At 37.4% G+C, this 13,641-nt stretch overlaps 1 protein-coding gene across 5 annotated transcripts in view; it reads left to right on the top strand.

The window, feature by feature from the left end:
* Nucleotides 1–13,641, top strand: part of FNIP2 (folliculin interacting protein 2) — a 111,996-nt gene that overhangs the window by 24,054 nt on the left and 74,301 nt on the right. For 2 of the 5 annotated variants that reach the window (XM_081303623.1, XM_081303620.1), the window contains exon 1: nucleotides 11,686–11,974. The exons of 2 other annotated variants lie outside the window; for them this stretch is intronic. In XM_081303623.1, coding sequence (XP_081159749.1) covers nucleotides 11,799–11,974 — 176 coding nt within the window. In that variant the 5' untranslated portion in view covers nucleotides 11,686–11,798. Of the gene's footprint in view, nucleotides 1–11,676; nucleotides 11,975–13,641 lie in introns of those variants that run through there. One more of the 5 variants, XM_081303622.1, reaches the window with a different exon arrangement.

The following is a 13,641-nucleotide window of genomic DNA, read 5'->3' as shown; positions in this document are numbered from 1 at the left end:
TTGGGAGACTCAGGCAGGACTATTGTAAATTCAAGGCCAGTCTGGGCAATTTAGAGTTTGTCTCAAAATAAAATTTATGAAAAGGACTGGGGAGTTGGGCACTGTGGCACACTCCTATAATTCCAGCAATTTGGGTGACTGAGACAGGAGGATTGCAAGGTTGAAGCCAGTCTTTACAACATAATGAGACACTATCTCAAAATAAAGGGGAAAAAAAGGTTGGGGATACAGGGTGCCCTGGGTTTAATCTCAAGTACCAAAAAGTAAAAAAAAGCGGGGCGGGGGGTAGCTCAGTAGCAGAGATAGCTTACACCATGAGGCCCTGGGTTCAAGCCCCTGTATTGGAAAAAAAAAAAAATTTTAGAAGAGTGTTATGCCTCTTATTTTGTTTAATCCCATTTGGTGGCATGTTTAATTGTAAAACAGGTTAATAAACAATTCTGAGTAATTCCAGGATTATCCCAATGGCTACAGTAGTTAAAATGATAATATTAATTATGTGTTGGCATGATAATTTGATTGCATAATTTATTTATCTTTGAGATAAATGTATCTCCATGTTATAAATGTTTAAAAATTATAAATGCTTAATTTAAAATGTTATAAATGTAAAGAGACCTTTTCACCAAAACATTCTTCCCAGGAAGACTCAGGGAGCAGTCTAATGTGGGATACAAGTCATGTAGCTCACCTGAATGAACAAGGCAAATGGGAAGATGCAGAGGGCCGAGGAGGCTGAGAAGTCTTGCCAGGAGGACCTTCATGCTCAGCCAGTGTGAACCGGGGCGAATGAACTGCTGCTTCTCAGAACTGACAGCATTTTAGGACTTTGTGTAGCTCTTTATTGCATGCTGAGTTAATCCAGGTTGCATGTTTCAAAGCATCAGCAGAAATGTTTGATTATGTTATAACTGTATATCCAAATGGAAGGAAGATGGAGGTTCTGGAGCAGATAATTCTCCATTATTCTTTCAAACATAAATTTCCTGAATTTATGATTCTGATAAGAATAATGATGGTTTTTGATTGGCAAAATATGAGCCCTGAAAACTAGTAGTGCTATACAGCCCTTTTCAGTCAAGTAGGTAGTGAGTAGATATGTTTCAGAAGAATTTTTACAGGGTTCTTCAGGGCAACCTCTATTTTACTTTGTAACTCTGTGTCCTGCTCACATGATTTGCAGAAAATGAGAACTGTGAATGATTCCAATCCAATAGCTCAGCTTTCAACTTCCTAAATGGCTCTGGACTACTGATACCTTGCTAAGGTCCAAACACTAGTGACAACCTGGGTTGACATCAGAGTTAAACTTTAAAAGTTGCGTAATATTCTGTTGCTAATGTTTTCTAACTTTTGGAAGTCTTAGAAATAATTGGTTGGCTCTTGTTAATTTCTGTGCAACATGGAGATGGGGTGTAAAAATCATACTTAAAGAAAAAGGATTGTGGATTAATGTTTGGTATTGGACTTTAGGAAAGTCATGAAGGTTTTTATCTAAGTTGCTGGTTATCTCACTGATTTTAGAAAGAGCGAATCATTTTACTGGGATGCCCCTTCTTGGGGATGGAGAGTTAGGCTGCCCTTAGGACAGCCTCCTGTTAGCAGGTCTGACCTGGCTGCCTCCTTTTGGTGTTAAAGTTCAGGAATAAAATAATTACTTAAAACCACAGCTTTATTATAGCTCATCTCCCAGGGCTACTGTGTCATTTATTAGGTCCAGGACCTCCTGGAGTCTTTCCTTCCTTCCTTTCTTCTCCTTCTCCTCATGTTGCCAGCCTGCTGGTACTTGATGAGATAACCTTTGTTTTGTTTTGTTTGTAGTACTGAGGACTAAACCCAGTACTGAATCCCCAGCCTTTTTTATCCTTTCTTTTGAGACAAGGTCATGCTAAGTTCCCAGGCTGGCTTCGAACTTGTGATTTTCCTCCCTCGGGCTTCCAGATTAATGCATGCACCACCAGGGCCAGATAACCCTTAAGTAGCACTTTTTCAAAGAAAGTGTAATGTGTATAGTTTAAAAATTCCTCTCATTATATGTATTGTATTGCTGCTTAGTATTAAATAAAGTCTCCAAATAAAGGGAAATTGTGGAGTTTTGTTTTTAGTTAGATACTTGAAGAGTATAATAGCTGCAGCTACAGACTTTTGCTGACTTACATAAATATCAATATTTTATTATGTTGAAGGAAAAAAATAGTGTGGATAGAATTTCACCCTTCCAGGGAAAGTACATTTTTATATATTTATTTTTTATTTTCCTTTTAGCTGTCTGAGATTACTTTGCCTCTAAAAATTCCCTTACAATAAAACCAATAGAATTATTATAGAATAAAGAAATCAAGTGATCATTACTAGCAAGAAGTTTTTTTTTAAATGAAAGTAGTTCTCCCGGGATTGGAGATTTAGCTCAGTGGCAGAGCACTTGCCTACCACATGCAAGGCCCTGGGTTCAGTCTTTAGCCCTGAAAAAAAAAATAAAGTGAAGTAAATAATTTTACCTATTATTTGTAAATGATATATGCCTGTTATTAGAAGATGTAGAAGATTAAAAAAAAAAGTCAGTCTGGCTACTCCAAGGCACTTTGATATTTATCTCTGGTATTGTTTTCTGGTTTTTTTTTTTGGTTTTTTTTTTTTTTTTTTTTGCCATGCTGGGAATCAAACTCAAGGCCTTATACATACTAGGCAGGCACTCTACCACGCATGGAGCCACATCCCCTTTCCCCTCTATTTGGTTTTAAAAAAGCGCACTTGATAACAAAGTGCCTGTGCAATTTCAGATCCTTTTTAGTTAATATTACAATATAAAAATCTTTCTATGTTTCACATATTTTTATCTAGACATGCTATTCATTCATTCATTTACTCATTTCCTTCTTTGTGCTGGGTACTAAATGCTTTGTTCTCCAAAGTGTGAAGACATGGGTGTAGAAAACAATCTAGATTACAGTGAATAACTACAGCTCATTCTGAATTTTCATGTAACTTTTTGTTTTGTTTTGGTTTTGGTGTTGAGGATTGAACCCAAGACCCAAAGAGTACTAAGCATATATTAAACCGTTGATCTATATCCCCAGCATCATGTAACTTAAAAACTATATATATAGATTTTTTTTAAAGTTATAGGTGGACACAATACCTTTATTTTATTTTTATGTGGTGCTGAGGATCAAACCCAGTGCCTTATGCGTGCGAGGTGAGCGCTGTACCACTGAGCCCACAGTCCCATCCCCCTCATGTAACTTTTATTTGAATCTGAAGGTTAAATTATCTTGTAGGCAGGAAGTTCCTAGTTTTAAGTCAAAGTACTAATACTGGTTGATTTTTGTATATTTTTAAGCTAACTGCATGTGGGTAAAAAAGGAAAAAAAAATCACTCTGCTTAGGAGCCTGTCCCTTAGCCTAGTGCTAGAATGGGCAAGGTTGAGAGTGGAAAGCAGAGCAGGCATCCTGTGTGGTCATTGATGTCCTTGGCTTCTGCACAGGGATTGTTTACAGGAGAGCAGGGCAGGGTTCATGACAAGGTGTCTGACAAGAGACTTAGTCACCTACAAAGCACATGACTGGGGCCTTGTCCTCAGAGGACTAAATTAGGCAGACTCCAAACATTCTCAGTGGTGTAGGATTTAAGATGGTAGAGAAAAAATTTCTTAATTTATCAATCAGTTATGTCCAACTGCCTCCTCCTTAACATTTTTCCAAGTCTGTCCACAGATGGTCCTGCACAGGTGTGCACCACTAGGAAGAATAGTGCAAGAATGAGAGGGGTGCGGGTTTACTTGTGAGCCAAGGATTCCAGTGCCTGGGTTTCAATCCTGACTCTGCCACCCACATGTTACATATCTCAGGCCCAATTCCTTAACTTTTCTGGGCTTCATTCTCCTGTTAAAAGAAGATAATACTGCTGCCTACTTTCTGTGATTAAATGAAGCATGTAGAATAATGCCTGGCATGCAAAATAGGCCCTCAGTGAATTTAGCTAACTACCATCTACCTTGTATGACCAAGTTTGTACATATTGCCAAATTTCTTAAGTGCTGAGCTAGTCAGATGGTCGAGTTAACACTAGGGCAGTTGTGTTATTTATTTACTTATGCAGTACTGGGGTTCAAATACAGGGCCTTGTGCATGCTAGACAAGTGCTCTATCACTGAGCTATAGCCCTAGCACCTATGTTATTTTTTGGTTGCACACTGAACTGGTATTGTGAGGATGGGCTGCGCTTAGTAATCAAAAGCTACCCCTGATGGCATTTCTGAAGACAAGACTTGGTTTCAATCTTGGATCAGTTTCTAAAGCCCTTTTCCTTAAGGCATGCTGCTTCAGAAAAGTTCTCACTCTCTTACCCAAGTCTGCTTGCTTTAGTCTAACATGAGGGCCTTTTTTTGTTTTTTAATAAGTTCATACTAAATTATAGAGAAAAGTATATGTATTCTGAGTGGTCCTAAATTATACAGAGTAGTATATATATTTTGTTCATAGCACCAGCACTGAGATCAAGAAACAACATTCTGTAACCTTTTTGTGTTGCTTCCTGGTTATCACACTTTGAAAGTCACAGATGGAAATGTTTGTGATTGGTTGTTGTTATGTATGGATGTCATTATGGAGGAAGGTTGGTTAGGTACTGCAGATCATAAACCTCACTGCTCCCTCTCTTCCTGCATTTATTCCCTTTTTTTAATTACTAAGGTAATGTGAACTGGCAAAGAAAGAGTCTTTATAAAAAGATTCATTAGATGAAAATATTGGACTGGACTTTTCTGTCTTCAAACTCATTTCTTTTGATTGGGACTTTTGAGGGTTTTTTCGGTACTGGGAATTGAATCCAGGGGTGTTTAACACTGAGCCACATCCCCAGCCCCTTTTTATATTTTATCTAGTGGCAGGGTCTTGCTAAGATGCTGAGGCTGGTTTTGAACTTGTGATCCTCCTGCCTCAGCCTCCTGAGACACTGATATTACAAGTGTGTGCAGCCACACCCAGGTCCTAAATTTTTATTACATATTGTGATCTGCTAAATTTTTATAACCTCAAGAGTGAGGTCAAGGGAATGCAAAAGTGCATCAGTACTTACCTTGAAACTTTCCAGATTTTTTAATTCTCCCAACTGTAAATCAGGCATTGGCCAAGTATGGTGGCACACGCCTGTAATCTCACCAAGTTGGGAAGCTGAGGCAAGAAGATGTTCTAGTCCAGCCTAGACTCTGTTTCTCAATAAATAAATAGATAGGACTGGGGATGTAGGTCAGTGGTAAATTGCCCCTTGGTTCAATAATTCAGTAAAAAATAAATAAATCAGGAATGAGAGTGGGCCTTTCTTGGATAGGAGGTAGATCCTGGGGTCACTGCATTGAGTCTGAGCATAACATGAAACTTTGAGTGTTTTGGTTGATCAGAGATTCTGTCCACGTGCAGGAGGTTGGACTGGTGGCATTTATTGATTCATATACTTGGTGCTTTTCTATAGGACCACTCAGTATCTAGGATATGAGAAGGAAAACTGTACAAATATCAGCTTAAAAAATTAAGGGACTGAAAAGAAAATAATTAAGAGCTTGAAGAGAGCTTGCAGAATGGAAGAAAGTCTTTGCCTAGTACTCTTCTGACAGAGGGAGGAAAAAAAAATATATATATATATATATACACACACACACATATATATAAATTTGCCCATTTATTGACTAGGTTATTTGGTGTTAAGTTTCTTGAGTTATTTATATACATGAACATAAATAATAATATATAAATATTTAATATATGTTTATAATAAATATTATAAATTATATTTTAAATAAACATAATAAATATAAATTATAAATATATGTATATAAAAATAACTTAAAAAACTTAACACCAAGCAAATAGTGTAATCAATGAATGGCAAGTGAACTAAACAGAAATTTTTTAAAATAAAAAAAATACAAATGGCCAGAGCCAGGGTTGTGGCTCAGTGGTAGAGTACTTGCCTAGAATAAGTGAGGCCCTGGGTTTGATCCCTGGCACCACATAAAATTAAAACAAGTAAAATAAAGGTATAGTGTCTCCATCTACAACTACACACACACACACACACACACACACACACACACACACACACACACTCATATGTAGAAAGAAATACAAATGGCCAACAAATACTTGAAAAAATGTTTAACATCCTTAGCAAGCAATCAGGGAAATGCAAATTGAAACCACACTGAGATTTTTATCTCACTCCAGTTAGAATGGCAGTCATCAAGAATACAGATAATAAAAAAAGCTGGCAAGGATGTGGGGGAAAAAAGAACATTTATACATTGTTGGTAGGACTGCAAATTAGTACAGCCGCTATGGGGATTCCTCAAAAGACTAGCAATGGAATCACCACGTGACTGAGGTATTCCATTTCTTGGTATTTATCTAAAGAACTAAAATCAGCATATTAGAGTGATACATACATATGTTTATAGTAACACATTTTATAATAGCCAAGAACCTGTCTAGGTGGGATGAAGAAAATTTATAAAATTATATTTATACAGTGAAATTTTACTTAGCCATAAAGAAGAATGAAATTATGTTATTTGCTGGTAAGTGGATAGAACTGGAGAACATCTTTTTTGGAGGCAGGGGGTACCGGGGCTGAACTCAGAGACACTCAATCATTGAGCCACATCCCTAGCCCTATTTTGTATTTACTTAGAGACAGGGTGTCACTGAGTTGCTTAGCACTTCTCTTTTGCTGTGGCTGGCTTTGAACTTGTGATCCTTCTGCCTTAGCCTTCCAAGCCCCTGGGATTACAGGTGTGTACCACTGTGCCCTGTTGGAGAACATCTTCCTAAATGAAATAAGCAGTCTCAGAAAGTCAAAGGCTCAATGTTTTCTCTCATATGTGGAAGCTAGAGAGAAAAAAGTAATAAAAAAGGTATCTCACTGGACTGGTGTTGTGGCTTAGTGATAGAGTGCTTGCCTAGCATGTGCGAGACACTGGGTTTGATCCTCAGCACCACAAAAAATAAATAAATAAAATAAAGGTATTGTGTCCATCTACAATTAAATTTTTTTTTTTTAAAAAAAGGATCTTGGGCTGGGGATGTGGCTCAAGTGGTAACACGCTCACCTGGCATGTGTGGGGCGCTGGGTTTGATCCTCAGCACCACATACAAATAAAATAAAGATGTTGTGTCCACCGAAAACTGAAAAATAAATATTAAAAAAATTCTCTCTCTCTCTCTTTAAAAAAAAAAAGTATCTCATCAAAATCCAGGGGAGACCAATAGAGTAAAGGAAGGGGGTAGAGGGAGACAGAGGAGGGGAGGGGTAAAAGAGGTTCTGGGGAATTAAATTAACCAAATTGTGCTATGTGCATATATATATATATATATATATATATATATATATATATATATATATATATCACAATGAATTTCACCTTAATGTATAATTATAAATGCACCAACTTAAAAAAAAATTGAGGGGAGACCAACAGAATAGAGGAAAGGGATCAAGGAGAAGGAGGAGGGAAGGTTCTAGGGAATGAAATTGATCAATTTATGTTAGCTGTTTTTACATATTTCACAAGGAATGACTCTTGCTATTATGGATAATCATAATGTAACAACAAAAACAAAAACATTGAGGTGTGGGCTAGGGGTATAACTCAGTGGTAGAATGCATTTGCAAGGCCCTGTGTTCAATACCCAGTTCCAAAAAATGAAAGTCTGAACCAGTAGTCTTCTTGCCTTATGCATATCACGTGGGTTCAGTTCACTATACTTCTCTGCTCCTCCCTCCCAGACTGGTGAAGTTCTCTGTATTGTGGAAGTATCAGAGGGAGAGCAACATTCCAGTCAACATGTTGAACTGCTGGAGGAGTGTGGGAGTCTCATCAGTGGTTGCAAACAGTTTTCTAAGTTTGTAAACTTTGGATAAACCAAATTATTTTCTGTAATGCATGGATCAATTATGTGAAGGAAGTTGAGAACTCAACCATGTGTAAAGTTACAAATAAGATTGATGTTAAATTATAGTATGCTTATGATTTAAGACTCAAAAGTAGGGTCCACAACATGATAATGGATAGCAGCATGAGTGTATTGTTCCATTTCAGGAAAGAGAGGATTGAGAAAGTAGGGAGATTGGTTGAGGGAAAGAACAGACTTTAGGGCTCTAAAGGTCTAAACATACCTTCTCTCTACCCAGTGAGATGCTCTGGATTCTCAGAAAAATAATTGATCTCAGAAAAATAATAATGATACAGTTATTGCTTGTTTTTCAATTACTGAAGAAATTTTAGAACTCTCAAGTAAATATAAAGAAATTGGGGGCTGGGGATGTGGCTCAAGCGGTAGCGCGCTCACCTGGTATGCGTGCGACCCGGGTTCGATCCTCAGCACCACGTACAAACAGAGATGTTGTGTCCGCCGAGAACTAAAAAATAAATATTAAAAAAAAAAAGAAATTGGGGTTCAAATAGAAGCATCCATTTTAAGTACAATAGTGGTTTTGATGTGCATCTGTACTTTATTATTTTTTATCTGATTTTATACTGTGGAATTAAGGGTTATGGACTAGGATAACAGAGGAAATGACATTTTCACTTTTTAAAAGTCCAAGTGTCCTTTGCATTAAAATACCACGTGAGTTACATTGATTGTAGTGACCATAAGATGTGAGCCTCTGGGAACTTTTGGTGTAGAAAATGAGGTTAGAGAGCAGAATGAGTGTGCAAGTGCCTCCTGCTCAGAATGTGTGCACAGGACTGTCTCAGAAGTACTGCTTGTTGCAGGTAGATTTGTATCTGGTTTAATGCACATACTTAGCTTCATCAGGAATTATCTGTTGGGCATCTACCATGCATAAAACTTGGCACATTCATACAAAGATGAATGTCAAGACCTAGGTTTTTTTAATATTTATTTTTTAGTTATAGGTGAACACAATATCTTTATTTTATTTTTATGTGGTGCTGAGGATCGAACCCAGTGCCTCACACATGCTAGGTGAACGCTCTATCTCTGAGCCACAACCCCAGCCCAAGACCCAGTTTTTACATTCAAAGTGTTTACAATCTGGTTAGGACATAAGATACATATACTGTCATAAAACAAGTATGGTTAAAAAGTATTATAGGGCAATACAAGGAACAGAGGCCTAGGGAATGAAAAATTCTTCATGGGGAAGATGGAAGTTTTGCTTAAGGAAGTAATTATCCAATTGGACAGTTCCCAGCCAGCAGCACCTGCATCCTGGAGCTTGTTAGAAATGTGAGTTCTCAGATTCCACTTCAGAACTTGGGGATCAGGAGCCCCCAGGGGTTGAGCAGCAATTTGTGTTTACAAGCTTAAGTTTGGACATCACTTTACCAAGGAAATGGTGGCTGAAAGATGTGCTGACTGAATTTAGGGAGGAACAACAACTGGCACATATAAGGTACATGAGGATGGGTGCCTAAATGAAGGGGACTGGTTAAAGGGACCTAGTGTTTTTTGTGCCATTTAGTTTAGTTTCTGTTTAAGAGAATTCTTTCTGAATGTAGCTAAATCCTTTTTTCACCTAAATGTCCTTTATAAGTATGTTGTCATTTTGATCTCTTATTATTTACAGTGTTTGTACCTCCTGGATGAGGAATAAAATGTACATGTTTATATCATTATTCAAAGCCTCTGGAAAATGTAGAAAACACACATCTGTTTTGTGTCTAACTACCTGATAAAAAATTCATATACAGTAGATGTTTCAAAAGAGAATTTCATGACTTTTCATCAGATCCTAGGTAAATATCTGTTAGAGATTGAAGTTTTAAAACTAAAATTGAGTTTTTATACATAGAGTGGGGTGTATTCCCCTAGTATCTCTATTACCTATTTTATAAAATATAGGGCTTGGGGGCATTTTTAAGGCTCTGTCTCTCTCTTCTCTTGTGGTTTTTAGGCCAGACCCTAGGTAATTGGAAAAGTTGGTTTGGAGCCACACGTGAACCCCTTGTTAGGTGGGCACAGGATGTTGAGAGGAGGCTCTGCTTCCAGTCTTTGCTCTCTCAATCACCATGTGCCTAAAACTGAAAATACTTTTATATTGCTGTATAAGTAATCTTCTGATTCTCTATTAAAAAGAGAAAGTTATCTCTTTTTAACCCATGACCAAACTATGGCCCTGCAGTTAAGCTTTAAGCTCAACGTGTTCTCCTTCCTGAAAAATGAATTCATCTTCTCCTAATCTGATTTTTTTTAATATTTATTTTTTAGTTGTAGTTGGACACAATACCTTTGTTTTATTTATTTTTATGTGGTGCTGAGAATCTAACCCAGGGCCTTGCACATGCTAGGCGAGCACTCTACCACTGAACCACAACCCCAGCCCCTCCTAATCTGATTTTGACTCGATACTGTCAATTTAGCATGTGCCATGGAGAAGCCAAGCTATTGCCATAGGTGTACTGCAATCTTTATTTCTTAAGGGAGAGTGCATTTTAGATCTTTTTTGAGTTCATTTTACGGGGACTTTCAGGGATAGAATATACAGTCATGTGTTAGGGCTGTGCTACATCAATTTTTTCTCATATGTGTGGAGTGAAATACATGGCTACCATATGTGAAGATATATTTAAAGCTTCCTATAACCAAAGAGCCAGCCAAGGGTTCACCAAATTTTAGGGGTCTGTTAATATTTCTTGAGCCAGATTCCAGGATGAGAAAAAGAAATTGGGGCAATCATTTGTTGTTGGGTTTTTGTTTGTATCAGATTTTACCTGTATTTTAGGGAACTATAATTTTTATTTCTTCTAAAAGGAAAATTTGGGGCTTTGTGGTGTAACTCAATGGCAGAGTGTTTTCCTTGCATGGCAAGGCCTTGGGTCCAGCCACCAGCACGATAGGTAGATAGGCAGAAAATGTTTTATCCATGAACTCATAGAATGATATTGATTTTATAACATTATTCTTAATTTTCAGATGACGTATGTTAGTATCAGAAGTCAAAATTGAAGTGGCTTTTGTCCTAGGGCTTTCTCAACTTGGATGTTGGAATTCAGTGCAAGAGTTTTGAGGGTTTATGGCTTGTCATTTTCGTTACTCTTTTTGCTTACTAATTTTTTCCCTATATTAAAGCAAGAGAATGTCCATACTTGCTTCCTTCTCCCTACATCACCATAATATACATTTAGTCCTACATTTTGGCTGCTGTCTCTCACTTGCTATGGGTAGAGTTTTGCAAGGTTGCAGAGAAAGACCTGTCAGCTGACACTTGCTCACATGAGAGCCATTAAGAGGGTGGTGTGGCCAAAGTCAGAACAACCTTGCAGCTGAAGGCAAGTCACTGCAACTGCCCAGAGCCATATGAATAGTCTTGTGACCAATTAATTGACTACAACATAATCTCCAGCTAGGGAGCGCAGATGGAGTGAGTCAGTCCAAGCTGCTCAACCTGTTGAGTGTTTTTTCTTTTGCTAACTGGAGTACAAGCTTGGGAACAAAAGTAGGAAGTGGGATTTGTACTCGTCTATGTTTATAATGGGTTTGCTGAGAGCATGTTTTATAACGTGATGGATGCATTTGACTTCCTAAATCATCCATGGGCTTAATTTACGTAACAAATAAATGTTCCTCTTTTTTTTTTTGATTCTTAAAGAGGAAATTAGTAGGCTGTTGCCAAGTAGCTTGTCTCATATACTGTATAGGGAGTGAAATGATAGCTAAGAACTGCTGTTCGCTGCGGAATATTCCTCAAATAACAAAGGAACTTCAAGATTTGTGTCCAAGTCCACGTTCACATTGATGGTTGGGATAAACCGAAAGAACATTAAACCACTCCGAAGATGTGTGGCGGCACAGCAAAAACCACAAACCTGCCAGGAGGCTGGCAAGATTCGGCCAGATGTGTGAGTGGTGTCCTCTCTGGTGCTGGGAGAATTTACAAGGCGCTTTTATGCACAAAGATTCGAAAATGTGCTGGGGTTGGAAGGGGCACTGATCACACGGAACCAGATGACAGGTTTGAAACTTTAGTTCTATTTTAAAGTCTCAGAGAAAGTTTTAATTCACTGGTACCAAGTAGATAGAGTTGTATTGACCTGAAAGTTGTTTTTCAGTAATGCCTCAAAGTGGGAGAAATGGGCTTACTGATGTGTGTACACAGAGAAGACTTTTCCTTTACGGAAAAAGTTTTAGGCTTGGGCATTTTTTAGAGATTCTTATGTTTCTACTACCCATCTGCTTTCTTAACTTTTCATTATGTTTGCTGGAGCCAACTTAAAAGAAATGGTTATATCATTTTCCTTTTGTTGCAACTTGAACAATACTATTTGCATTTATTTATGGGGGAAAAAGTTGTAGTCCTGAAGTATCTCCATACCTAGTAGTAGATAGGGCACAGGATTGTGCTTCTTCCTAGCTGCACGGTAGCTGAATGTCTGTGCCTTCTGGTGGAGGCAGGGTGCTGAAGGAGAGCCCAGTCTCCCTCTGGAAAATCCTTTTCATGAGAGAGGGATAATTTTAATACTGGAGCTTATCTAAAAAGAATAACTTTATACTTGGTATATTCTTCTAGGTTATTTCATCTACTTTGGAAGAATTCATTAATTTCACTAGTAATGGAACTTAATTGAAACACTATTTGTAAGGAATTTTATTGCATATAAAAAAAACAAGAAGAAGAAGAAAGAAAGGAAAAACTATGAGAATTATGTTTCATTTCAAAATCTTATGTCTGTCAATAGTAAGGAGAACCAAAGGTTAAGCTCTGCTTCTCACGAATAGTATAAAATAAAGTTTCTAAATTCATTTAAATGCTTTTTTCTTACAGGAATTTGCTCAAAATGAGCACATTTTATAAGCTGTTTATCTCATAAGTATGTTCATTGATTTGAATGACAAATAACCAGGATATAGTTTCTGTCATGTAAAAATCTTTGAGGAGAAACTTAATTAAAGGGTAAATACTTCACTATAATCTGAGAACCCAGTAGATTAGAGAGTTAGAAGGGGGAAGTCACTTAAAGTGTTGGGTCATATGTTGTCCACTCAAAGAGATATGTTTGTAGAAGAGGAGGTAATGAATGATGTGGTATTTTAGAAAAATACATATGAGTATTCAGATAAGGATTTCACTTTTATAATGTTTTTATCTATTTCTTATCAAGAAAGGACAGCTGGGTGATAGGAGAGTAATGAAATGGCTCAGTTTATCTGAATCTTGATTGAGATCCCCAGCTCTGCTGCTCAGGAACCTTATAACCATGGGGAGGTCTCTAGGATTTTCTGGGTCTCACTCTCAGTTGTTAAACTATATGGTAGATTCATATTACTTTAAAATTATTTTCTAAAATATTCTAACATATACTATTAGGACCTTCTGTATTCTGCATTTTGGTTACCCTATAGAATTCCACCTCTCCTAGTAAGTTATTTGGTGTACACCATTTAAAAAAAGTTTTATATAAGCTGCTAACCTTTCAGTGACTTGGCTGTTTTGGGTAGGATTTTAACTATTTTTATTTAGCAACACTTTAAACTTAATGAAATGTTTTTGTACCCATTCCCCCTTTCTTTATCCCCCCCCCACCTTTTTTTCTGTACTGAGCATTTAACCACTGAGCCATATCCCCAGCTCTTTTCATTTTTTATTCTGAGACAAGGTCTTGCTCAGGGCCTTGATAAGTT

The sequence above is a fragment of the Spermophilus citellus genome (assembly GCF_964194105.1).
Source record: "Spermophilus citellus genome assembly, chromosome: 8".
Lineage (NCBI taxonomy): Eukaryota > Metazoa > Chordata > Mammalia > Rodentia > Sciuridae > Spermophilus > Spermophilus citellus.
This window is presented reverse-complemented; position numbering and strand designations above follow the sequence as displayed.